Raw genomic sequence first — 27,416 nt, forward strand, 5'->3', positions numbered from 1 at the left:
TTTCAAATCATTTCTTATTTTCAGCTGCCACATGATCATGAAACTAAAAAACTAAAATGAAAACTGAAAACACACATAGAGGGGACAGAATGTTCATTGTGATGGATTACCTATCCCATGCAATTTTCAAGTCTCTGCAAATTGAGTTCCATACCACAGTGAAATGAACAGAATCCAATGGCTGCCTGAAACGTAGGAAATCAATTACGGTATGATTGGGAAAATGGTTGGCAGTAATGCAAAGGATGCTTGATGTGTACTGCACTAATAACATATAAACCACTGGTATTTAAATTATCCCTGACTGCCTACATGCTCCAAGGAGAGTGACTCATCAAATAACTAGGCCTAATAGATTTATGTTTGTCACCACTGTCACTTACTAATCTTAAAACAGGGAATGTAATTCACCATTTGAAACATGATAAACAAGATAAAAGCAACCCCAAAACTACAGAAAATTACAATGAAGATCTGTACTTGTGAGCTGGATCAGATTTTTTGCTACAGAGCATTTTCACAGTTGACACTGGTTTTGATAGATCTACAGTGTTATACAACACAGTAGTCTTGTACATGTCATGCACTGATTTATTTTTAACTGTAATGATTCAAGCTTTTGTATGATGTTTTGTCTAACATGTTGCACAGGCTGTAGACCTTAAAGTCTCAGTTTTAGAGGTTATTGCAGTCATTTAGATTTTCTCAGTTTTACCACATAGAAAGAGTACAAACTAATATATGAACAATGCTCAGTATTACTTTTAGTGTGCGCTCAGTTTATGTGAGCTTTGGAAAACATGACCATACAGCATCTGAGAGAAGAATCACACCCTATCCGGAGAATGCTGGAGAATGTATCAGAGTGGTTTAGATGAAATGATGTTTGGCAGAGAGCAGGCACCAAGTCTCCAACCAGCTCGATTCTCTAAGGGGAGACAGAAACAAACATAACAAACAGCATTTTGTATCAAAGGCTGTGGTCTAGTGGGGAAGTCATAATTTAACTAGTGAACAGTCCAGAAATACATCCAGACAGTTGGAAATAGCATATAAATTCAGTGGTCAAACTGATCTGTCAGTGGAAAACCTCCATTGTTCTGGGTTAGTATTGTACATGGAAATGGACGACAGAGGTCACTCGTCAATCAAAGAGAGAGTGGTGCTCCTCTGACTTGTCTTTGATCATGATGGCATGCTTCAAGGGCTCTGTATCTGACTCATCACCATTGTGTACTGCATATGTTTGTCATCATGTCAGATAAAATGCATCAGCTTATCTTATATTTTTTGTCTTGTTTTTTTTTTTGCACAGACTGTATCATCAATAGAGTTTTTTGATGAGTGTATTTCTATAAATTGCTGTTTAAATATCAAGAACATAGAGATAATACAGTATATTTTTGTCTTTGTCGCTTAGATTTCTGTCTGTAGCTAGGTATGGCTCACTGTTCTTCATTGTTCACAAAATTGTCTACTGTATCACAGACACAAGCCGCTACCCATAATTAAGAAGCACTGTCAATACTGAATAATTTGCAGTCATTGTGATAATGCCAAAAAGTGTCAGCCATGGTGGAAGCAACCCATCCTCGCTGAATAACTGTCAGCAAACTTGTACATGAACTTCAGGAAAGGGCAAACAATTCTCAAGAGTGTATAGCTGACCATTCTTTGAAAATCATGTTACAGTGGCTGGATAAGGATTGGGTAATTTTAAAGATAGTTGTGTGATTATTTGAAGGAAGGCAAAGTCAGGACAGGCCTGTCACTGTCTCCTCTACTTCAGATATTGGCTATTTTCATTGCCTTTTCTTATCTCCCCTTTTTCTTTAAGCAGAACTTCAAAATCTCTAGGTTTTTTTGTCATCTTCCTTTTCAGAACTATTGCCTGCAGCACCAGAAGAATGCAACTATGTGAAATCAGTGTTTTGTTTTGTAGTACAGTATAAACTCAACAACATTTGGCTTTGATTGTATGACTGTTTGGATTTATTGGAATTCAGCCCTTTCTAACTGCAAAAAAATCAGACCTATTAAACCATCAGGCACATTTGACACACATTGTGTTAACACCACATCAAGCAAATTTGACTGCTTTCATAACACAACATACTAACTATGGGCAATTTAAGAAAAATGGACTGCAGGGAGGAAAATGGGTGATGGGGAGAATTTTAACAAAGGCCATACATCTTAACTTTGCTTCAAGCTTGTTTCATTTATAATTTAGCAAAGCAGTGAGGAGGAAATATACAGTTTTGAAGCCTTGTGGATGAAAGATGTGCCACGCTAAATGCTCCAACTGCAATTTTTGAGTGAATTTTTGTGACATTAACTTTGTATGCTGCTAAATTAGACTGTCTGCACGGTTAATGCATGAGTAAAGAAGTAGTACAAAATAGAGCTCTGTGTTTCCATTAGTTACTCTCATAATGTGGGTACAAAACAATGATTCTGTCCATTAAAGAGTACCAGTGCTATTGTCTTTGCCTCCCAAACACTTAGTAGCTACCTACAGTATACCACTTTTGTTTAATCTATAGCAAGGGTAGAGATTTTGACATAATTCACAGCCCACAGTGCCTCAAAATACATAAACATACATTGATTGTGCTGGTAGGTGCAAGTCCCAAGACAGCCTGATTTGCTGGTACTATAAATAATGCAAGAGTGGTAAATAGTGGATGAATGTTACACACACATGAATGTACAAAAATGTTTTTCAACCAATGAATGACTGTAACTTTATAATTGCATTACAGTCATGGCTCACACAGCTCATTACCAACACATCAACAAATGAACTGACTGAAACAACTTACCAACAGACAATCATTCTGTCAATCATTAATATGTGGCAGAGTATACATTTAAATATATACTGACAACAGCTGTACCAATATCAATAATAGTACTGGATATTGGGAATACTAAATCAACACAAGTTATCAGTACACTGATGTCTGTCCCACATTCTAAAATCTCATCAGATGTCATAGATCCATTGGAAATCAACAGTTTTTTCTCTTTTCTTCTTTGTTTTTCATTTTTTAGAAACACACACACACATACACACACACACACACACACACACACACACACACACACACACAGATTATAGATACAGACTCAGCAGTTTTGTAAATACTTATATCGATCTGATATCAGGTGCTGTTTTTCCCTCTTTAATTAAAAATCTGTACAGCTCAGTGTGTGGAACTGATTGGGTTCATTCTTCTTTGTGTAAGGTAACATAAGGCTGCAACAAGACATTACCCAGTAGGAACACTTGTACACCAGCATTTCCTTTTAGGTCATTCTCTAAAATTTTGTAGCTGTGACTACACAGAAACAACGTAATGTGAATTAGTCAAGTTTGGCTGATAACCTGCTCTGTTAAATGAGGTCAGTATTGACACAGATAGCAGTCAGGTGATATCTCTATCAACCACCCTATAGTTGCCTCAGTCATTATTCCATTATCTCAAAACAACAGTCTAATTCAACATAAGTAGAAAAGAAGATATACATAAGAATAAACCTAAAATAGCATGTAAAATACATTTGAACAGGTCAGGAGCAGTTCCGATTTATTTATTTCCCCCATGTTTGAACAAATGTTTAAATTTTGAAAAACTAGTGACAGACCTACTGAGAGAATGGTTAACTTCAGTATAGGTGGAGGTGGAACCAACACAAAGTCCACTCATGAGCTGCTCATGTGTGCAGGCACGGTACTCCTATTCTCTTTGTGTGCTGTCCAGCCACTATTACACTTACCTGCCACTTCTGTTTTCAGTCACCTTGTTTCTGAGAAGATTACATTTCTGCTGTTAAAGCAGGAGAGATTGCATTCCCCACGCTGTTAGTTTCCAGAGTAATGGGTTTGAGCTAGCAAGGGAAGTGTAGGGAGAGGAAGGAAAGAAAGCAGTCTTCCCTGAAAGTCCCCTTTACCTCAAAATGATGACACAACAGAAGAGGAGAAATTTAACTGGAAGCTGGATGTTTGCACTGCTCTGTTCTCTGTGGACATCACAGGCACAGACACACATCCTGTAATGACCCACAATTTAATTAATTACCGGCAAGGTGAGCTTATTTTCCCGGCAGTGTGTTTAATGTCTTTGATTACAAATAAATTCCTAATTTGGTTATTTCTATCGAGCGTTTGTCCACTTCTACAACGCACCAAAAATTTTCATATTTGTGATAAAAGTATATTTAATTTGGAAATAAAACTGGTTCAGTGTTGTTAAATGATTTGGCCACCTGGCTCTCTGCCCACTCCCACCTCCTACTTTTCACTCATGGAGGATTGCAGGGGAGGTGCTTTGGGTGGGTCCCTCATGTTTAATGTATTATCCTGTTCCCTATATCCCGTCGCCGCATGTTCCTGCAGGGGACTGGAGAAGAGGAGAACACTGTTGTCATGTCTGGATGGTTTTACGCATAACCCTGCGTCAAGTTTCCCACAGCCGCGCGGAGGTTACAGAAGTTTGCATGATATTGTGAGGGGGGGTGGGCTGTCCGCACGCGTGGACTGTCCTGCACTGAACATCACCCACTGCCGCTGCAGCACCAAGCACCTTGCTGAAATGGGCGTGTACGGAGAAAGCGGGGAGCACTTGGAAACCAAAGTCAATTGAGACAGTTCCTCTTCGTAGCCTCACTCAGGGACACTTCCAAACCGCAGTTATAGAGGTCTACCTCGTGATGCGTAAATTGATTCATTTTTGCCTCTACCCAATGTGTTTCTGCAGGAGAGTGAAGATAAAGTTGATGGAGTTAAACTCATTACGTGAGCTCCAAAAACAAACTGGAGGTGAAGCACCCCGAGCTACTAAAAAAAGTTGTCTCTATTACTTCCAGGGTAATCATTTTGCCCTCGGCTTTAAAAAACATCTCTTTTAAGTACACAATACCCTGCAGTCTTGTCAACCTCCCTCCCACCACCTTCCCGCGGGCCATTTAATTTGAGTGCTTCTAAAGTGTATTTTCCCTTAAAAATATATATATTTTAAAACCAACGTTGCGAGGAGGATGGATCCTGGGAAAGTGGGGACGGCGTCTTTGGTCGCCGGCGGCGGAACCGGCGTGAGTGCGAAGGCGCCCAAACATCTGTGGAGGCAGCAGAACCAGGCAGCGCTCTCTCCGCTCCACCACGCGCTGGTAGTGCGCAAGAACGACCGAGTGAGACAAAGAGGCTTTTCGGACACCGAAAGATACCTCAACCCGAGGAACATGGACCGGACTTACGCAGTGGACACAGGGCACCGACCCGGGCTGAAGAAATCCAGGATGTCGTGGCCGTCGTCGTTTCAAGGTCTTCGACGGTAAGGGCAAAAGGGAAACTGCTTTTCTTCGTCTTGTGTCTCTTTTTTTAATTTCCCTCGATGAAGATGGGCGTTGTATGCATTGAATGACGCGCGAGAGCGGAGAAGTCTTTTGGATCGTATTTATTCCTAACTTTGTGGGGGTTATAGTATATTTTTGGCTTATCCTATGTTCGACCTCTGTTGTTCATCACTTTTTGTATCTCGCTGTGAAAAGCATTTACTATGTGCACTGTAATGGTAAAGGAAGGACGGATAAACTATATGTTCGTCAGTCGCTACCTAAACGTTCAAAAAGAGAAAAAGGGGAGTCCGTTATCATAATGAGGAAATTACGTTTATTCGTCTTTTCACACTGAAATATACGGTAACTTAAATCTGTTTAACATTTTTATAGTAATTGAGCTTACAGTAGATTACAGTTGACTGCTTAATTTAGGTCAGAAAGATGCGTCAGCCTGGAAAGGTGGTATTTATTCCTTAAACAATGAGGCAAAGTCAAAAGAGTAACTGAGTTATTTATATAGTTATCTTAGGCTTTTATGATGATGCTCATCTGTTTAATAGGATATCTGGCAGCTAGACAGGCAAAGATGTACTTGTAGTGTTGAATGACAAAAAAGACAAATGGAAATGAAAAGTAGGCATTGACCAAAGGCAGGTCACAGGAAAGTGACCTGCATGTGCTGTGCCCTGAGCACATACAGACAGCCCCCTTGTATCTGTAAGATGTGTTTAGAGATCTTCAGACATTAATAGCTCCTTGGGCTCTTAGTGTCTTTGGGTAGCCTAGTGTTTATGTTCACAAGTGAAATTAAACACTACTCTCTGTGAGGGCAAGAGATACAGTACATCATCACTAATACATAGTGACCACAGTCTCTGAAATGACACTCACAATAATCTGACTCACTACACATGACAACATGGATAATCTTAGCACATGTATGACAAGAACTGTGTTCAGATGCTGCTTGCACATTTACATTTAACCAGAGCAGCTACTGTAAAAATGACAGCAGTAATATTTGCAGTAACAACAATTTTAGTGAAGCCTGCCTGCATACAGACAGGCACAAAAGCAGCTCGGCACTCAGACAGCCTGGGTGTGTGGGGAAATGTTTCTGCTCTAATTACTCACTTGTTCTGGGAAAGAGAGAGAGAGGAAGAGAGAGAGAGGAAAAAAAAACACCAACTGAAATGAAATCTGAGAAGGTCACCTTAGCTCCCTGGCTTAAGTGGCTGCTACGGATGTAAGTTTCTGTCAAACGGCTCGCTGTTTCCTTTCTTTCTTCTTTCATAAATTTAGGTTTTGATATGAGCGATACTCGCCTGCAGGTCCAGTCACCAGTCAACTATAGAAAGCGCACTGGCTTGTCTGGCTGACAGACTGAATGGTCCCTGTCACAGTGGCAGAACAGTCACATGGAGGAGAAGCCAGAGAGAGAGAGAAGAAGGGAGGGCAGGGAGGGAGGGAGTGATGAGAGCACAGATGGAAGTGACATTGCAAAGTGGTGTGCTGGACTAAGACACCCATGTGATGTTAAAATATTGCATAGAAATTATATTTTATCCTAACAAAATGAAGTGTAACAGGATATACTCGTACAGTTCAACTGCATCGCTGATCATTCAGGCACTTTTCATATTTGCTTCAGGAGGGTGATTACATGTAGATTAACCCAAACAACTCAAATTTCACACAGGAGGATAATTATGTAAGAGGCACATTGCACTCCAGCACATATACAAGAACACTAACACCAGGCTAAATCATATTTTGCTCCTTGTACACCACGTCCCAATACACCATTTTTTGCACTTGTTCAGTGGGGTCATTTGATTGGTTGTATTTTTATGGGCATCCAGTGGGTTGTATGTTTCAGTTATTATAATTTCAATATCTTCTTCCACTGTGATTCGCGAACACCTCCATCTGGCGTGGATGTCATTAAATGAACACACCAGGTATTGAGGGTAGGAGCCATGATATACTATCCTATCATGATGCATTGTTCACAATAACAATGCAGAGGATTATTTAATGCACATCATATTGCAAGACAATCAGAGCAGCAGCTGCTGTGTGGAAGCCAAACAGCTGCAGTTAAAATGTGTAGTAAAGGGATGCACCTCCACCTCAAAGTAATTATTAAAGTGTTTTCATTCTGTGTAAATTACATTTATCTGAGACCTAAAAATAGCACATTGATACAATTAAAAATTAAATATTTTAAATCCATAAAAACAATATTGCTTGGCATATTTCTGGATTGATTGTATCATCCAAACACTAGTGAGTTCCCCCTCATGGCATTTGCTTGCTATATTTAAAAGCCTTTCAACAGCCTTTGCAAACATCCAGCTAAGCTATAGCTGCTTGACAAGGTAGATTTTTAGTATATAGTCAGGCTTTTCAGATACACTTAAGCCAGCACAGAGCTGATACATGTGTTGTTTACAGCTTAAGCCATGCGTTTGATCGACTTTTCCAATTAACGTGGCTGCAGCTAGGTCACATATCTTCATATGAAAAACTCCGCAATCAAGCGTTTGCTGGAAGTCAGATAAACAAGACATATTTCCTGATTATAACAGACAGATATAAACAACTTCTGAGGCAGTGGCCCTGTAGAAAACTAATAAGAAGAGCCAGCTACTTGTTCAACACATACAGTTGATATCAATCTTATGTATAGAGAGAGACAGCAAATCTTTCCCAGAGGACCGTAGACATTCCTGTGTGTGCCCGAGCGGCTGGTTTGGCGCAAGGTCCAGCAGCCCAAAGGTAAAACACATCACCCAAATGTGTCACAATCTAGGCTGGGCCTGGATGCTGCTCAAGGCTTCTGTGAGACCTCAGCAAGAATCTGGAGCATCCTTTGATGAGGAGATGGCATTTCTCCCATTCCTCGCCTGCTGCTTGCCTGTCTCTGCCATGGGGACACTGCAGGGGGGTTTTCTTTATCTGTGGAGATGTCAGTGAGGAGGAGGCTCATGATTTCTCTTCTCTCTGTCCAATCACAATAAAGATTTGGCGCTTCAGTGGGTGGAAAAGGAAATGTCAAAACAAAAAACATCTTAGCAGGGAAGGGAGAAGAGATGGAAGGTGCTTCATCTGGACATTTTGTCCCATCATCAGCAGCAGACTGGAAAATGTCCTTCTACCCTCTCACTCTGCATTGCATTTAACAGTTGTTGATTTTTCTCCAGCCAGTCCTCCTCCTCCTACTGTGACTGGCTTTGCCAGAGTGAGGTTTTTAGCCAGTACGGAGCGTAACCCCCTGGCTATGTCATTAGATCCCAGGGGTGTTAGTGAGCGAGGCAGGGACTGCTCTTGGGTACGTGGCTATATATAACCCCAGTTTCGGCCATAATCACTGTCATGCTACATAGGCTGCTACAGAACTGGCACAATACACACTGACTGTATAGCTTTACTCCCAGGCATGTGAAAGATGTCCAGAATGTGTTAATGAACACATTGCTGACATGGTACTAAACTTTCCATTAGCAGAGATCAGCATCAAACATCATGTAGTTTTGGTAATGAAAAGGGTCATGAGTGATAATTTCTCTGCTAGATTTTCCTCTGTGCTTAGTGTCACAGATTGAAAGGCAAGCAGAACTGACAATTATGTGAATGCTGGCCTCTTGTCTGGGTCTTATTGACCTGTTAATTCAGACAGAAATGGAAGGTGTATTGAGTATGTTCTTCAGTTGAGCTCTCTGACTTACCCGGGCTTTGAAAGATGAGCATGTGCATTAGGAAGTTACTGATGCAGACCTATTGAGGTGGGATGTCAATTTTAGTCGGGCAAACATAGATTAAAGCCACGGCTACTTGTGACAGAGCCAAAAGGTCACTCATCATTTGGGACATGTTAGATTTAGAGGCAGGAATGCGGCAGACCTGATCCTTGTCATGTTTGTGGTAATACTGTACAGTAAACATCAATACTGAGAGGATAAGGAATTGGTGTCTATTTATTGCAGAAATTTTATTATAATAGCTATAGATTTCTGTGCTATATGCACAGACATTTTTGTCTATGCAAGGAGAGTGTACTTAATGCATATAGAACAGGTTTCCCAACATGCGTACAGTGTGCGACTAGTCATACAACATACGCACACTTAGACATCAATGGATTATAGTTATCTTCCTTTCACTAAGTGGATGGAATACAACCAAAAACACTCACTGGAAACCATAAACATCCATTCCACTTAACAGCTACTCAGAATCCATTAGCTTGTCTATAGTATTTACAGTCAGTGTTTACAGTCTATGGTCTTGTCTGTAACACAATTATGAAGTGACGTTCTTTAGTTGTAATTTGATTTAGAAGTTACTTAACCTCCCTCTAAAAAACCTTGGTAAATGCATATACTCTGACCTCGACACTCATCTCTATTGTTTTGTGTTGAATTTTATGGAAATCGGTTATGGCTGTGTTTGATCCCAGGAGTTAAATGAGGGGTTTTGGATTAGGAAGGATCTCTGGAATACCAATAGCATGTTATCCTATTTCTGGGGGACATCTGGCAAAACGATGAAGGGCAACACGGTCGGTGGAGGGGAATGCTCCTACCTTAATACTAGCATTAAAATTTACAGGCGTATCATACGAATCTATGCTTAATTATCAGGATTTTAAGAGGATATATGTTTTTTTATTGGGCCTAAATATATTGGTAATTGGTGTGGTGATGCAAGCATACTTTGAAATTTGGTGCATACAGTACAGGATGTAATGTATGGTAGAGCTCCACACATTTTCCAAGCTGTTGCACGTAACCATACAAATGCAGTGACAGTTTAGCAGCCTTTGCTGCTCTTTTGTGGGGCTTGAAGTGACAATGTAGATCTGTTTCTCTAGTTGCCAGCAGTTTTGGTGTCATAGCAAAGACAGTGGTTGCAGGAATTGCTGTCTTTATTTTGAGGTTGAAACAGATGATTTTCTGTGATCATTACGTAATCCAGCTAAATCCAATCAAAAATACATAAAAGGGGCAAAAATACAGTTTTCTAGGTAAATGAAAGTCATGCCCTTTCCTAAAGCAAATACTATGTGAAAATGAGAGTTAACAACTGGCAAAATGAATGCTTAATGCATACATGCATTTATTGTACAGCACTTATGTTAGACAGGCAAAGTGGGATCTTGCTTAGGAAACATATTCATCTCATGTGAAAACTGGTCAGTGTCCAGCAGGAATCAAAGGCCAGTGTGTGTGTGACAGGCTCTAGGAGAACATTACTGCTTCATAAAAGAGAGGAGCTGGGCTGAAATGGCGATATTTCAAATAGAAACAGAGCTCCAACAGCGTTTGTGAAGCAGAGCGGATTGGTCATCTAATTTTTACCAGCAGGAATAGGCATTTGTTTGTCATGGCCCTCCACTGGCCCTCTTTTCCTCACTGGTCATCTGCTAGGCTAATAAAATGTATGAAAAACATTTTTGAAGGACAATCTTGTAAGGGCTACAAGCTCCAAAGCCTCTCTAGACTGCCTGCTTGATGCTGGGTGATTCCCTGAGCTCTTGGCTGGCTGTGCAGTACTGATCATATTACACTCAACAGGGTGATAAAGACTCTGGCTGGGCTAGCAACAGGCTGGTCCAGGGTTTGCTGATAGTTTTGAGAGACACCATACAGAGTTATGAGTCATTAATTATTTCTGTGAGGATTTCTGTATCAAAGCTGTGGAGAAAACCATGAAAGCATAAATTACTTGTCAGTATCTATTACATTTTAAAAGGCATATGGTCTTGACATGACAGAACTTTGCTACATGCATCATGTTTCATAGCCATTAAAGTTGTATCTCTGTGATGCCATAACTGCCTTCAGATACTTCATTAAATGTTTTTGCCACTTGGAAACTGATTGCAAAGTAAAACACTGACTATGCTATAAATTAGTATGTCTGTCGTTAGTGTTTTCAAATCAGTGTTGTTGCTTGTTGTGTCTTTGAATATGGGGCTGATTTGAAGCTATCAAAGGCTGTTATTGGGCTTAACCACGCATGCACTGTAAATACATTGCCTTCTAGTCGACCATATGCCTTTAAATACAGTTTACCAATATGTTTTTATTTAACAAACCCTAGGCCACCAGATGTCTGACAATGACAGTTTTTAGTTTTTAGTTTATATCTTGCAAAGATGGCTCATTAAAAAGCCCAGTAAATGTATTAATAATTGGACTTCTAATTTATTATTTTCCATGTAGGACTGGGCAGACAGATTTTGTGGTGGTGATCAGATTCTCCTTAGAAGCGGGTGATTATGGGATAGCTCATCAGTGGGATCAGGCTGAAGTGTGCAGACCTCTAATGTAGGCCACACTACTTTCTTTCTGTGGCATGCAGATCAAGTAGACAACATTAGGAACAACACATTCCCTCACATCCAGCTGATGTCACAATTAAAACATATGATCTCACCCAATTACTGTAATAGAGCAGTTGGGCTGCAACAGATAGTAGGGCGGCAGCTATTATGTACCACCTGCTGGAAGAAATAGACTAACAATAAACAACCTGACAGCAAGTTACAAGGCTCCCTCAACATGATCAGGATTTCATATACTCCACTGTAATGAAGGGAGCTGTTGTGGGAACTGTCAGTCATGCTAGGCTTCAATAACCTACGCATGGTGCTTGATTTCTCTGATTATTTCTCTCAGCTTGTGATTACTCTTCACCGTCTCTTGATTTACTGTCTCAAACAAGGGCATGCTCCCAAATAACAACACAGCTTTGAACATACAGTAAGTTCATACTAACATACAGTTACTCCATTGTTTTCATCTTTTCCTTCCCTCTTTTGTCTTTTTCTGGCTTTCTCTTGCTCTATTGATTTTCTTTCATTTTTCAGCATCTTGGTCCTGAATGATTTGCCTTTTAGGCCCACATGTCTCCTGCCACATCTGTCAGCTCTCATTTGAAGACCTGCCTCACACACATCAGAAACAGCATGCACTGGTCATGAAACATGAAAGTAGTAGGATGTATCCCCACCGCATGGCCGACTGCCTTCCTCAGGCTTTGCATCAGTGTTAAAGAAAGCCTGATACTGTAAATTAGCCACAGGATACTGAATAACTTGAATCATTTTCTGTAGGTATTACTATTACAAGAGCTGTCACTGAATCAAATTAATGCAGCCCTGTGCAGCTTAGTGGCTATTTTCAGTTCATTTGTTGGTTCATACAGGCAGCCACTTACAAGCCATAAGCTTAGGAAGTGAGATAGTATACTGTATTCCCTCAACTGAATGAAAGCTGAAGAGAAGGAAAGAAATGAGGGAAGCGAGAGCTTGTGCGTGACATCCAACAAAAGTCCTCAGCTGGATTTGAACTGGGGAGGTGGCTTTCAAACTCTACACCACAAGAGCACCACAATGTTTGACTTGTTTAATAACAACAGACTCATGGGATAGCCATGTTGCTCTGCTCTTGCTATATGTCTGAGTGGGCTGCCAACATGTTACCCATGAAGGTCTGGATATAGTTCAAAATAAACGCAGACACAGATAGCGGTTGTGTGTGTGGCTCTGTCTACATGTGTATCTTACACATTTTTAGGCTGCTTCATGGACAGTCTATGCAGACCTTTGCAAACATGGTCAGATAACCATATTGTCATGAGAACCCTTTAGACCACATTTAGCCCCTTCAGTTAATAGAAGGTAAATGGAATCATGTTTGTAATTAAGGGAAAACAATATTATTAGTAGGTGATTATGGTGACACAGCATTAACAAATAACTGAATGCTAAGGCTTGCCAGAAGTTATGCCATGGCTTTTAAGGTATACAGTGAAGCTTCCTGGCAGAAACTCAAGGTCATCTACAATTAGCATTTTTTCCCCTTGAGACAGATAAAAATGAAGCCCATATAAAGACACGCATGCATAATTCATGGTTTATCAGCAATGTTGTAGAGTTATTGTTGTAGGAAAGAAATGTAGCATGTTGAAATCAGGCATAAAATGAAATACTATACTATAGTGAAATACACCACACTGCTAGCTACCTGTTTCTTTAAATTTCTGTCATTTGTTGTATCGCAGTAGTCACTTTAACAGTGATATTTCACCCAAAATTGCTGATTTCCTCTTTAGGCTTCCATTTGAAAGGTTGAGGCTGGAAATAATCTGTTTATCTCTACAGTCAGTACAAACAGACAACTGTAAACAACCTACTGTGCAAGCTACAAATGGAAGCTATGTATTAAGCTATATATGCTGATATATGTTCATATTTTGGCAAATCTGTGTGTTATGAATATACTGAGCATAGTGATGGGCAGTGCAAAAGTGAGTTAGTGTGTGTGTGTGTGTGTGTGTGTGTGTGTGAGTGGTGTGAGAAGTTTCTGTGGCCAGTGTGTGTATATCTGCTGTAATCCACCATAACTGACATGGAGTCAAGATGACTATGACAAGCTCTCAATGAAAAAAACAACCAGGGTGTGCATATTTGATACTGAAAATTTTTAGTTGGAGTAGCAGTTTAAGACTGTGACTCATGAGTTGATTTCATGTCACTATGGGGATTTGACTGGCTAATAAATCGGACCAGGACAATTTTCTTATTAACAGGATATGGATTTCATAGCAGACCCATGGGGAAGAATTGAGAGGCTTGGCTTGATGGCTCCTATTACAGAGCCATTAGTAGATCTCCTTAGATTGTGCAGCAATCTTTCTAGTTATATCATCATCAGAGACCATTCTGCTGTGCACAAGTTAGATCTGATGTGACCCACTAGGATTTTCCAGCTTTTCTTGGTTTAACACTTTTATAATGACAAAGACTGAGCTACCTGAAATGATCTTCATAAAACTATCTCTTGTGGATCTTGTGTTTATAGAATTTACAGTAGTTTCCAGTTAATTTCTTTCTGCAGTCTTTGCTTATGCAGGTCCAAAATTAAAATGAAATGTTAACATTTTTCTTAGATGTTTGTAAATCTTCAGTGTCACCTGTTATAAAAGCAAAACTATTTAAAATACACTGGCTAGTGGCTGAGAAAATACCCCATGTTTACTGTTTAAGGTGAATTGCAAAACAATGCATTTTGAGATCAAATCCATCCTATGCCATTACACTGCTCAGCAACAAAAGCTAACGTGTGAGTATGCCAATGTTTGTTTTTGAGCAAGTGCTTATTGCTTGACATGTATAATCACACATGCATAAAAATTACATTTAATATATTCTGACATACACTTCAATAAAATCAAACAATGGCTATATGTATGCATAACTGTAAAAAGGTCAAAATGAAACAGTAACATCAGTACAGTAGTTATCAATACACTGTTTAATTTTGCACATTTAACTAGTTTTGGTTTATTGATAACTACTGCTAAATTGTTACTGATAGTGTGTAAGCTATGCTAGCAACATTTAAGTGATACACCACTTAAAACTTCTTCAGTATCAAGTTCTCACCTGCTGTAGGCTTGAAAGGTGGCTACACACAGATATTGTGAATGGTGTGAGACTCCCATTACAACTGTCTATGAATGAACATGTTAGGTTGTAAAAACTCAGTTTCAGTGTGTGTTCTTTTTTTTTTTTTCTTCAAGTGCCTCTCCTGGCCCAGATGTGACAAGCTGACTGCATGTTTGTCTTTCTGCTGCTATCAGTGTCACCATGCAATTTTTACAGTTTTTGTTTAGTGTAACGTGGTCCTCCTGTATAAATACTCACCTCCATCCATGACTTCACATATGGCTGTGACGTCTATTATATTTATCCGATCCATGCTTTTTGAAGTCTGACTCTAAAGATAGATATTTTGCCATAAATGTCATAAAATGTCACAGAATGTAGTGGCTAAAAACCACAAAGGACTGTAGTGTTCACCTTTCACAAGCTGTGACACTTGACAGCACACCTTCAGCAGCTTTTCAGAGATGTATAGAAGACTAGTCGCTGTCTGTCAATCTTACAGAATGGGAGTGATAAGAATCTTGTGTAGAAACTGGTGCAACATGTGAGACCCCATTACACACAATGTTGAGAATGGCTTCCCTTTTAACAGTTCTGTCAGCATCTTGACTTATACTGTTAATTTGCATGGCACAACTTGAAGGCCAGTTGTACATTAAATTTGATTTATTAAGTATTAAATAGATCTGTCCTGTTTGAGGTGAATCATAATCTGCTTGCATTTTCCCTGAATGCATTCACAGAAGGTCACCTTGCTCATTTGGGAAATAGTCGCCATGGCTACATTAGTTAGAGGAGTGCACTGATTTCATTAGTGATGAGATCTCATGAGGATGCTTTGAGGACAGTGCAGAGAGTGCAGGAAAGAGGAATATGGGAACATTATTTGTGGAAAGTAAGAGAAGATGGGGAAGTTCTTGTCTAAAGCAGTTTTCATCAAACTCTTAACTAGGTGCTCACTTTTTGAAAACACTCAATGTACTTTTTTAAACTTAGGGCCTAGTGGGGTATGGTGATGGGTATCTTTACAATTTCTCATTTTTATTTACAATTTGATTAAAACTGTCCTGCCATCAGTGTTTTTGTTCAACACTAGAAACACACAGAAAAGGATGAAAACTGATCAATGCCAAAAAATTGTGAAAGAGAGAGGTACCCTGTGGAGAGGCTGAACACTATTAGTGCTATGGAGGAATGCATTTAAGTTGTGGACGGCTATTTTGTCTATATTGTATATGCACGTGCATACATATGCATGCAACACACAGTACTGCTGCCAGTTTAGTGCTATTATGCTGATCCACAGTTAGTGGTGGTGGCGCACATAGAAGTGTAGCGATGAATCGACAGAGGTAAAGAACAAGAAGACTGCAAGTTGATGTAAAGACTGTCTGATTTGCTATGTAGGAGTTTTTTATAAAGGATTTGAGATACATTCAGTGTGTTGTCAGGCCTCAAGGATACAGACATTGCATTTGGGTGAGAAACACTGAATGTAAACATTGTTTACAATAAAACTTTAAATTTACTGAGTAAATGCATAAAATATATTCATATAAGGGCTGAAAGAATCCAAAATAAATTGTTGAGTGGCAGCTGCTGTGATTGCAAAATGTTTCAAGCTTGGCTGCTGACGTATACTGATGTGTCAGTAAAAATTAGAAAAATTAGGAAATGAAGTGAACAGTTGACACAATGGTAAATCAAAATTATGTAACTTTTTTGGTAGTTCTCTCCTTCCATATCACTATCCTTGGTAACAGACTCAGTTAGCAAGCAGACTGATATTTGTCACACTTGACAGCTGTCCAGATTCAAGAAAAAAGTTTGTCTATCAGTGAGTTTTGTATGAGGAGGGAGTCAAGACAACAACTCATAACCTCACAAAGTGAATACAGAAGTTTTAGAGGCTCTGCTGTTTCTGCCATACTTTATTTATTTGGCTATATATGCGCACAGTGGGGCAGGGCTGGGGAAAATGTGGTAGTGTGTTACACTTGATCTATTTTTTCTAGATGCAGCAGCGTTAAAAAAAAAAATAAAAAATTGTGATGTGTCTGCAGGGCATCTCAGAGCACCGAATGACTGTGCCCTACTTCCATCCTTTCCCTCTGGTATGCCCTACCTGTCTGTGTGCATCTATATCATTTAGCGCAAGATGACTCAAGGCTCAACTGTAACATATCAGATATTCATATGTTAAAGGCTGCAGGGTTTGGGAATGTAAAAAAAAAAAAAAAGTTGGAAACACCAAATGTCCATTTGTGACACAGCTGAAAATATAAAACTTAAATGACTAGAATACTATTTCTGAAGTTTTTTTTCCCCCCATATTCATAGACATTCACTAACAGTACTACTATCTGCACAGGAGTAATATGAGTTGAAAGCACCATCAAGATAAGTCTGCTACATTCATGGAACATGCTTTTGCTTGAGGTTGTGGAGGAAGTTTATAGCATTGTCATTCGTCATTGTCTTCGCTCTGAGGCAGACTTCACAGCCAGCTGTGGTCTGGCCTCACCTGACACTCTGAAACTATGCCATCCCCATACAATGGGTACACCATATGGGGCTGAAATCTCATTGGCATCTTACCCCATTTGTCTTCTTTGGTGTCTTCTCTCTGCCATTTATCATACACACTCACTGTCAGGATTTGCACTAGCTACAAATGGACAGTGTCAAAGTTAAAGAGGAAGCAGCAAAGTGAGAGAGAGCGGAAATTAGTTTGATTTCCTTGAGACTGTTAAAGATCCAGTACATTTAAATTCAGAGTGCCGACTTTTCCATAATTTATTAAGATGTATCTAAGTATTGGAGATCTGTTGCTGTATTTTTTAAATCTAATACGGTGGGTGTGTTACCCACAACTGCTTCAATTCTGCACTTATCCAGTGTGCACTGTTGTTTTAAAAGTGTGGCTTTAAAGTTGTGAGCTGCCAATACACAAACATGACCTAGAGCGTGTGTGCCATAATGAGTGAGGTATGCCCTCAAGCATATTTCCCCAGAGTCAGTATTTAATGAGACTGCAGGTCTGTCTATCATATTGAATCATTGTTTTTCTTCTGGTCCTGAGCCAGTCCCATTTGTGATGCTATATACACTGTGAACTTGGTCATACTCCTGGGCCAAGGGATTTTCTTACCGTGTCTATCTACCATGTTACAAACTATACTGAAACTCATCTTCACTGTGGTTAGTTGTTTGTACGGTATGTATGAACTAAAAAAAGTCTTTTCTCCTGTTTTTTTCTGGAGTTTGTCCTCACCCATTTAAGGTTGGTGTCCTGATCAAAAGCATGTGACAAGCTACATAAAAGGAATTTTTCTTCTTTTTTTTTAATTTAAAAAAATCCCATCAACCCTGAGAATGTTTGTCACCTAACTATGCATACACAGACTGTTATGAGTCAGCTGGGCTTGATTTGAAATAAAGAGAAGAGAATGATAAAATCATAGGAGGAAATTTATTTTGTTACAAGCTGTTTAGAGTGTAAATCTCACCATATATAGCAACCCTAGTCTTAACTATCTATTTACTGTAGTCTCTAACTTCTATATAATAAGATTTATAGATGTGTGTGTGGGCACTGAGACAGCGATTCACCTACCAATAAATCACAATTAAAAACATGAACTTTCATCACCTTTATCACAATGAGTCACTTTAACCTTGAAGAGAGGGCCTATTATTTTCTGCCTTTCACACAGGAGAAAAAACTCAGCAGTGATATAAAAAAACAGAAGTGGAGCATGTGAATTGAGATATAAGACACAATACTGCTTGACATGTTCTATTGCAAAGGGTGTGATACCCTTTTATATTGTGGAGAAACATGCTCCTCTTTACTGCATATTTTTTCAAATTGTAACTGCTAATTGCTAGTTAATGAGATTTAGACAATCATACTATAAAATGTCTGTATAATGTAGGCACATGCCTAGTATAGCTAGTATAACTTCTTGTACAACTGCATAGTTTAACATATTGCAATCCAATTCATAAATTCAAATGGAAAGAAAAATCATGTGTGCAAGTGGACATTAGGCTGCGTGTGGACACATTGATGATGACTGAACTTGACTGTGTCTACTCAGCAAAGCATGAATATCGCATACACAAGGTTTCATAAATGCTTATTGGTAGTTCTGTGCCTTTGGACTTTAATCTTAATTTTTTTCTTATGCTTAATATGCACATTTTGTCATATTAATATTATAATCTTAATTATTCTTTCCTTGTTTGATGGTTTAGAAACTGTAGTTTCCTGAGTGCCTTACCTTTTTTGGAGTTGATTGTGGTGTACCAACAGTTAAAGCAAGCCAACAGTCTGAGCCAGTCTGTTAAAGACAGCGCTTCTTACTCTGCACTTTATTTAAGTGGTTATAATCTGTCTGCATACCTCCTCTGTTAGTGTAGATCACACTCACTATTTCACTCACTAATATTTATTGACTCTCTAATGCTCTTGCTGTTACCGACTTCTCTCTTTCCACTCTCTTTCTCTTGCTCCCTTGTGCTCTCTGTTACTCCTTTTCCACTAACGTGGAACAGGTTCTGTGCTGATTCGCACATACACTTTTAAAGCGTTCTGAGCTTTTAAACTGTTCTGTAGTTGGTTCCGAGCTGGAACCAAAAAAGAGTAGGTTTTCCTTGACCTGAAGTGCGAACTGTGACAACATGAGCGAGTGTGTCTTCTTTCTCCCACGGTTTGCTTCTGTTGTGCGTTGTACAATGCCCTCCATTGAGGACGAATCCTGAAACTGGTGGAAACACACACTGGTTTGCTAGTTGCCACCAACCAGTTCAAGAACCAGAGCTAATTTGGTGGAAAAGAGTTGTTAGTAGCTAGGTATGTCTACATTAAATTCCAATTATAATTGGTTCAAAAGCCATAACAGAATAAGAATGCTCTATGTAAACACCTCACTCAGAATCGACAGGCATGAACAGATAAAATTTCAGTTGGTTGCAGAGGGGTAGTTTAAACCTTAGTTCTTTCTTTGAACGCCCTCCGTCTGGACATAAATATGTGGGGGACATATGCATGGGGATGTGGGGAAGAAAGAGTGACCTATTCATCACTTTTGTGCCCGTAAACACCAGACAGTACTAAATGACATCCCATTTAAACAGTTAACCTAAAATCCAACTGGGATGATTTCAATCAGAATGACAAAACGTGTGCATGTAACTGCAGTCTCACTTCCTCCTCCCAGACAAGTTGTGTTGAACTTTTCCCCACTGTCCTTCTGCCTCCACTCCTTGGTGTCTCTGAGTATTCTCTGGTGATGAATTGAGCTCCACAGATGTGAGAGAAGCCAGGATTTAAACTGAACCAAATACACAGTGGCTATAAACCACTGTCCCTTTGCTGCCACATTACCAAAATTCATTGAAGCCAAACTGAAGGTTAAGAATTTGTTTTCTGCTGCTGTATTGAATAGCAATGTGGGCCTCACTGACTGTGAAGCATTGACTTTATATTTGAAGCAGGCAATGGAAAAATACATTGTACATTTATATTTGAAGCAGGCAATGGAAAAATACATTGTACATTTATATTTGAAGCAGGCAATGGAAAAATACATTGTACATTTATAGCTCTATTTCATTGTGTTTGCTGGTGCTGCAAACACAAGAGCAATGTCTGTTCAGTCTTGTCTTCAAATAAACTTGCTCTGCAGTGGCTGGAGTGGGATTGGCACAGCTGAGGTTGTGTTTATGAAAATCAGTTGATGCAGTGCAGTTTGGGTAACCCTTTTTGGCTTGAAATTATACTTCCAACGGTTTATGGTACCTCTTATTGCAAAACCAGCTGCAAAGTGCAGCCTTTGTAGCTGTTGTTAGCAAATAGACAGAAACAGACCTCTGCTAAAACCCATAAGAGCCTGATGTGTGTTGTTTCGCCTCTTTGACTTTGACGCACATTATTTAGTCAAGTACACAGTTAAATGTTCAACAAAATTACTGTTTTGCAGTTAAAATTAGAGCTGAAACAGATGCTCCCTATATCTAGCTTCTCAATTGTGAGCTTAGCTTTGTCTAAAATTGAGTATCTTTGGATTTAGGTGTTTGGACAGACAAAACAACCAATTTGAAGATGTCACCTTGGGAAATTGTGATAGGCATTTTTCAGTATTTTCATTGAGAAAATAACAGATCAGTCAGTAATGAAAATACTTGTTAGCTGCTGCCCTAATTTAGATTAATGCATGATAATTTCCAGTGATGTCACAGCTAGATGTACAGTATAAGGTCTTTTATTTTTAGCCTAAATCTCTTTAGCCATTATGCAGCAGCATGAGTGATGTGTCCCATCTGCAGTCTGTAATTTTGGGAATGTGCTGCAAGTAATTACACATGGGTCAAACACTGTAGGTATCTTAACTAATTAAATCCTCTGAAACCTCATTAGTACCTAGTAAAATACAACCTTGTTTGCTTCCCTGCATTTTAGACTGTAAGTACATGTCTGTACAGTATTTCCACACAGTTCATGTTTATAAAGAATTAGAGTTAAGGAGGCATCATCAGAGTTGCTCTGTAGTTGCACCAAAGATCTCTTTTTTTCTTTAAAGCAAATTTCTCTGATCTAATCTAAAAATATGTTCTATTATCAGGATTATTATAATGAGCTGTCAGCTCATGCAGTCTTGTTAAATGGCTCAGACACTCCATTGATTTTCTCAAACCATATCTGCAGTAGTGAAGTTGTTGTGTGCATGTAAACATGCACTTAATTGAATGCAAACTTTACACTTTAGCAAACAACAAGATATGTTTTGGTGTTGTGTTATCATACATTTTTTCCCACTGTGGGAATAAGGGGAAAGAGAAAGGTAATGCCATTAAATAGCAAAAACTGCACACAATACAAGCATTTAAGTAAAATAATTTATCAAGAGTTGCTAGCAGCTTTGTGAGGCTTAGTCACAGTGGTGCTTTGCCTTAAAAGTCAGCATAGTCACTGTGACAGTAGGAGCATGCTGATGGGTTGTTGATAATATACCATGTTTACTATCTTGGTGTTGCCTATTGGCATCAGCTTAGTAGCAAATTGGAAATTTAACCTCTTGTTTGCAGTAGATGAAACGTTAAGGGATCACCAAAGTCATTCACATGTGTCCATGGATACCTGGAGCAAATTTCAAGTAAGGATTCATTCGCTGGGGAACATGAGCATCTGCACCAAATTTCATAATAATTGTTGGGATATTTCAGTCTGGACCAAAGTGTTGGACATAGCTCTCAATGTCACACCTCCAGTGTGGCAAAAAAAAAAAAGAAGGAGACAGGCAGCAATAACTCCAGAGGAAAAAAAAGTTGAGGCCACACAGTCTGTTCTATTTGATTCAGTAAGAGAAAAGTTAAATGGCAGCATGTTGGAGCAGTAGCGAATTCTCCCAAACTCAGAGAGCTTAAGTATTCCGGAAATGAAGAAGAAGTAGTTAGATACCAAAGCTGACACCATTGAATGTGTTGCTGCATGCTGGCAAAGTAAAGGTGCCACAGAGGGGTTCAGGGAACAGTGAAACTTACTCCTCTTGATGAGTGTCTGGCTTCTATAATTGGAAACTGCCTTGTCAGTGGTGTTGTTCTACTGAGGGAAGTAGACACAGACCTGGCAAAGGATAAAACTGCTATTGGTGAATTGTTGCAGATAGAGCTCTTTGAATTGCATGTATAATATGCCACTTAATAAATCATTTATGACCTCTAAGACAAAGAAAAGAACATGGATGTTTCTTATGACAAAGTATGTGGCCATTAGAGGCAGTACAAGTTAATATGTACTGAAGAAAACAGTATGAGAACAGGCATTAGAAAATGTGTTTCCATAATCTTAATATGTATGGGTCAGTGTTTTTGTAGATGTGCAACCATTCTCTTAATCTGAGGTCTGCTTGTAGAAGTTCACACATTTGTATGAGATGTGATACACTCATGAAATCCCTTTGATGTGCACTAATTTTAAAATTAGTTTCTTATCGCTCAGGTGGCACAGATGGTTAATATTAATGTGCATTTTCACTTGTGGCTATGATTGTGTTTAGCCTGCTGCACATCAAAGCTTGTGCCACTGTTGCTGCTGTTTTGACCTCTGTGCTGTGACAACCATACCTCACTTAGACTGCAACAACCACTGTGGCAGACATGCGGAATGGAATATTAGAAGAGCCACTCTTAACATGCATGAAATACATCCGCACTGTAATATAAAGTTGACTTTAGATTCAGTTCCCAGACTAAAAGGATGAGGTTTAAATTCAGATTTTGTCATTTTTAGGTGGAGGGCAAACTGCCTCATGACATTTAAAATGTCACAAAAACCTCCTGGCAGATTATTAAAAAATGTCCTAGTTCTTTTGAAATAAACTGTAGGGTGCAGGGCAGAGAGCAGCATGGGATTATTATGCTTATTATCTTTTCATGTAATTTAATTCTAATGTATTTTACTTGAATACCTTAAATGCAATGTTATTTTTCTGTTATTTACAGTTTAATGCTTTCAGATTCCACTGCACTTTCAGCAGTGTGGCTTGTACGGCAGGGGTTTTTCCTGTCCTTATCATTAAAATCATCCTTCTACAAGTACAAATCTGGCAGCTTTGTCTCTTAATATGTGACATATTTCGCTATTTCTAAGTGGTCTCCGTGGGGTTCATCCTGTTGCTGCCATCTGCCTTGAGTAGTTGAAGTGTTACAAGGTTCACTCCTCTGCAGATGTCTGTTACCTGATTCCTGCTGCACTAATGAGAGGTCTACCTAAATTATCAGCCTTGCTGCATCTTTCCAAAGCAGGAACAAAATGCACCAAGGACTGGCTTTGTCCTGTAACTAATAAGACATATGGGTGGAGCAGAAATTAGATACTGTGTTGAATCTCTGTGATGTGTTTTGTTCCACATGACTGAAAATCACATGGATAAGAAAAGGAAGTTCATGCTAATGAGTTAAATGTTTTTAAACTCAGAGTAATCAACAACTGCAGTGCAATTATTGAACACTTATTTGATATGACATGCATTAAGTCCATTCTTTCATTAATGGATAATTCAATTGAGGACAGTTCAGCATTATACAACACTTGTATAATGTTGGATCAGTTTGTTTACAGTAACAGCACAGATGCAAAGTGAGTTCTGATTTAATTGTAGGCCCACATAAACAGGCAGCCAATCATGTGTCAGCTTTTCCCTCTGCTAGTGACCTCAGCTGTCTGTCATTGCTTTGTTAAAGATTGTTATTGTTGATTTGGTTGTGAGCCTGATGGATACCTCAGGGGCCAGAGTTACACATTAAAACCCCTCTGGGATACACTGTAGTTTTAAAATGTTGTCATCAGAAGCAGCTGTGGAGCTGAAAGCTTCTTGGGATTTTTTTTGAAAGCCAGTGCTTTCCTAACAAAGACAGCACTGTAATTAGTCTCTATTTCCTTAAGCCATTATTGAAAAAGATATGCATTAAAATCAGTAATTTAATTTTATGCATTTGAGTGAAAGACATGATGCAACTGCATCAAACTTTCCTCTGAAAAGTTAATCATTTATTTGAGTGGCACAATATTTAAAGAATACAAACCTCTGCAGACAGTTACCCTACTTACTAGATCAAGTCTCAATCTCTGTTTGGTTCATGTATTGTCTATACTGCACACGGCTACACTGTGATCAGCTCCTCCTCATATCACAGTTTTATTCATGTTAAATGCATCATATACTTTTTAGATGGCCTGCTTACAGTCAGATCCACCTAAAAACAGGGGATGAAAATATAATCTTGTTGAAGGAAGCAATTCTTAGTGACTTTATTGGCACACACCAGCATGGCTTTACTTTGTATTAGCTCTTATCTCAGGGGGAAGGTGACATTCTCAAATGTTAAATGGTCAAGGATGAATGGGGGAATGTATAATACACATGAGGAGAGAATAGCATTGTACAGGTTGTCCTATGAGGCCTGGCTGAGAGGTGAAAATGTGCATGTTGTCTCTATACAAAGGAGATATTGTATAGAGATGGCATGCGGTATTTAGGTCAGCTGAGGTAATTTCATAGAGGTCATGCAGTGCTTTGATTGCGGGTCATGTATATCAAGGCTGTGTGAGATGTAATAGTGTTTTTTTTGACCAACACAGATCAATTGTGGCCATTGATTGTGTTGGGGCTGCTTGGGCACTTAGGTTTCTGTGTGTATTACACCTAAATGGATGGCTTGTTGCTCTCCATGGTTGTTGAACACGACAATGCAGATGTAGTGTATACATTAACTTGAAAACGGTGGCAAAAATTGATCACATATATTGTGAATTTCCTTTATCAAATGCAGTTTATCATAGGAAACAGTAACAGGGAAAGCACCAACAGTGTAAAAGTAGGTATTGGTACAGAGAGTGAATATATCTACTGACAACATCTCTCTAGGGGGCTCATTAATAATAACACCCTAGGGAGCTAATGTATACACAGAGCATTTTAAAGGAAAAAGAAGGTTAAATGTGTATGTGTGTGTGTGTGTTCTGTGGCTCTGTCCTCTTGGAAACCGAAGATGGGCCAGCCAGCCAGTTAGGCAGCCATATAACCAATTCCCCAGCTGAGAGGAGAGCAGAAACAACAGCCAGCCACCCAACCAAACATGCATTCAGTAAGCAAGCTGCCAGTCAGGTAATTCACCATCTGCCAAGAACCTAGGCACTGAGTCAGTGACTGAGCCAGGTGGTATTCTTCTCCTTGCTCTTTCATTGGATAATGAAATAAGCATTTCTTTCTGTTGGTCTTGGGTTTGATACATTAAATACCTCAAATGAGGTGCCACCCATTGTGCTCTTTCCTCAGCTCAGCAGCCCTGTCCATGTCCGTGCATGCTAAAACCCTCTTTCCTTTCCTCCCAGTGCCACAGATATAGGTACAGCAGCTTTTATGCTTCTGTTACTGTTCTTGTTTGTATCGCTTTTGATGTGTGAGCATGACCGGGGGCACGGCCCAGAGTCTAGCTGAGAGACTGAACAAATATATTTGTGACTGGTTTGAATGCTGCACACGTCAGTACTATCTGAATGGAGAACAGTGAATGGTAGGTGCCTTCTCTATTCTCAAAGGATATGCATTTGAGCAAGGCACTTCATATCCAGATGTGCCCAGGAAAGTTGTTCACTGGCCAAAAGAAGAGGAAAAAGGCTAAGGCTGTTGAAGTTTACCCAGTGTGGCACAAATTAGACAAATAATTATTGCAGATGCACTTGTTGAAATATGGAAATTGCATTGCTGAGGCTTTTGTGTGATCTGAAACTCAAGCAGCATTTTGTACTTTCACTCGATCCATGTAAATTTGATTTGTGTTTAATATAATCACCCAAGGCTAAAAGGAATTAAATTATGAAGGAACCAGTCAGAGACAACATTAGTCCATGTGTGGGAGATATCTGCAGGCCAGTATATTCACACAAGGGGTTAAGAGCAAATCATATGAATAAGTTATGACCCTGCCAAAACTCACATACTTTACTAATAGCCTATACAACAGAGAGGCAGGCAGAGGCCCATTGAGAGATGTGGTTGTTATTTGAAGTGGTGAGAGACAGTTAAATGCTTGGTAGCTTTACACCAGAAGAGGTAAAAGTGGAGCAGAGCCCAGAGCCTTAAGTGACTCTTCAGTAAGAAGCACAGAAAAAGAGCAGGGTGGGAAGGGGCTGTACTATTTCTCCATGCAACATGAGTGAGAACACTTGATTTCCTGTTTGTGAAGTAACAATTAATGCTTTCTTCCCGGGTCTTTTTAACTTATTTTATTTTCTTACCCATCTTGCCATATCTTACTCAGCCTTCTTTAATTTTGTTTGTAATATTCAAAAGAGTTAGAGAAATACTTCCTGATTAGGATTTTGAATCTCAAGCAAAGTATTCAGTCATTCAGTTAGTTATTTAGAGTTATTTAGTTATTACCTTCTTTTTTGTTGAAGTTTTTGTATCTGTGGGTTGGATGTCTCAAGAGAAAGAATAGAGAGCTTTTCATTGTAAGTGGTACAATAAGGCCATTCAGGGGTCTAGTGAGACAGCTCTTATTAGTGTGGTTGGAGAAGACCTTGAGAGGGTCCTTGGCTTGACAAGGGAGCCTCAGAGCAGCAGGAGGCATATGTACAGTAAAGAGTCCTGCATGCTCCAGTTTGTGCCTTTGCAATGAGATGATTGTGCTCAGAAAGACTATGTACACTAAAGCCTGACCAGTACTGCCTCAATATCAGTATTAGAGAAACAGTTTCACATTTTCATATTTTACTGTAAAACACTTTGTAAATTAACATTTTGGGAAATGCACGTTTTCTTTATTGCAGGGAACTAGAGGAGAGTATCAGTACCACTCTCAGGTCAGTGAATATGAAGCTACAGCCAGTTAGCTTAGCTTAGCAAAAAGACTGGAAGCAGGGGAAACAGCTAGCCTGGCTCTGTCCAAACACAAGCTGCCTGTCCTGGAGTCTTGTCCTCACAGTGAGGTTGCCAGGCAACCAGCAGAGAAAAGTCAGTCCAGGAAGTCACTGTGCCCGGCTAAAATATAGTCCAGCACATAACTCCACGTAAAACAACTTGTCATTTTTAAACTTAAGTGT

General features: G+C 39.3%; 2 protein-coding genes and 1 long non-coding RNA gene across 3 annotated transcripts in view; 2 read left to right on the forward strand and 1 right to left on the reverse strand.

Moving 5' to 3' along the window:
* Nucleotides 1-27,416, forward strand: part of pde4d (phosphodiesterase 4D, cAMP-specific) — a 164,232-nt gene that overhangs the window by 30,844 nt on the left and 105,972 nt on the right.
* On the reverse strand, nt 462-4,101 carry LOC127143207 (uncharacterized). The gene is made up of 2 exons (XR_007814461.1): nt 3,784-4,101; nt 462-928 (listed from the first exon to the last, which is right to left on the reverse strand). It is a non-coding gene; the product is annotated as an uncharacterized LOC127143207 (long non-coding RNA).
* Nucleotides 4,328-5,340, forward strand: LOC108878166 (cAMP-specific 3',5'-cyclic phosphodiesterase 4D-like). The gene has a single exon (XM_051075297.1). It carries the CDS (start codon nt 5,044-5,046, stop codon nt 5,338-5,340), a length of 297 nt encoding a protein of 98 aa, XP_050931254.1. The 5' UTR covers nt 4,328-5,043.

Source organism: Lates calcarifer, linkage group LG13, assembly GCF_001640805.2.
Source record: "Lates calcarifer isolate ASB-BC8 linkage group LG13, TLL_Latcal_v3, whole genome shotgun sequence".
In the NCBI taxonomy this organism is placed as follows: domain Eukaryota; kingdom Metazoa; phylum Chordata; class Actinopteri; family Centropomidae; genus Lates; species Lates calcarifer.

Bases quoted from the DNA above. Each gene is read 5' to 3' on its own strand.
- LOC108878166 (XM_051075297.1), top strand. From the start codon at position 5,044: ATGGATCCTGGGAAAGTGGGGACGGCGTCTTTGGTCGCCGGCGGCGGA.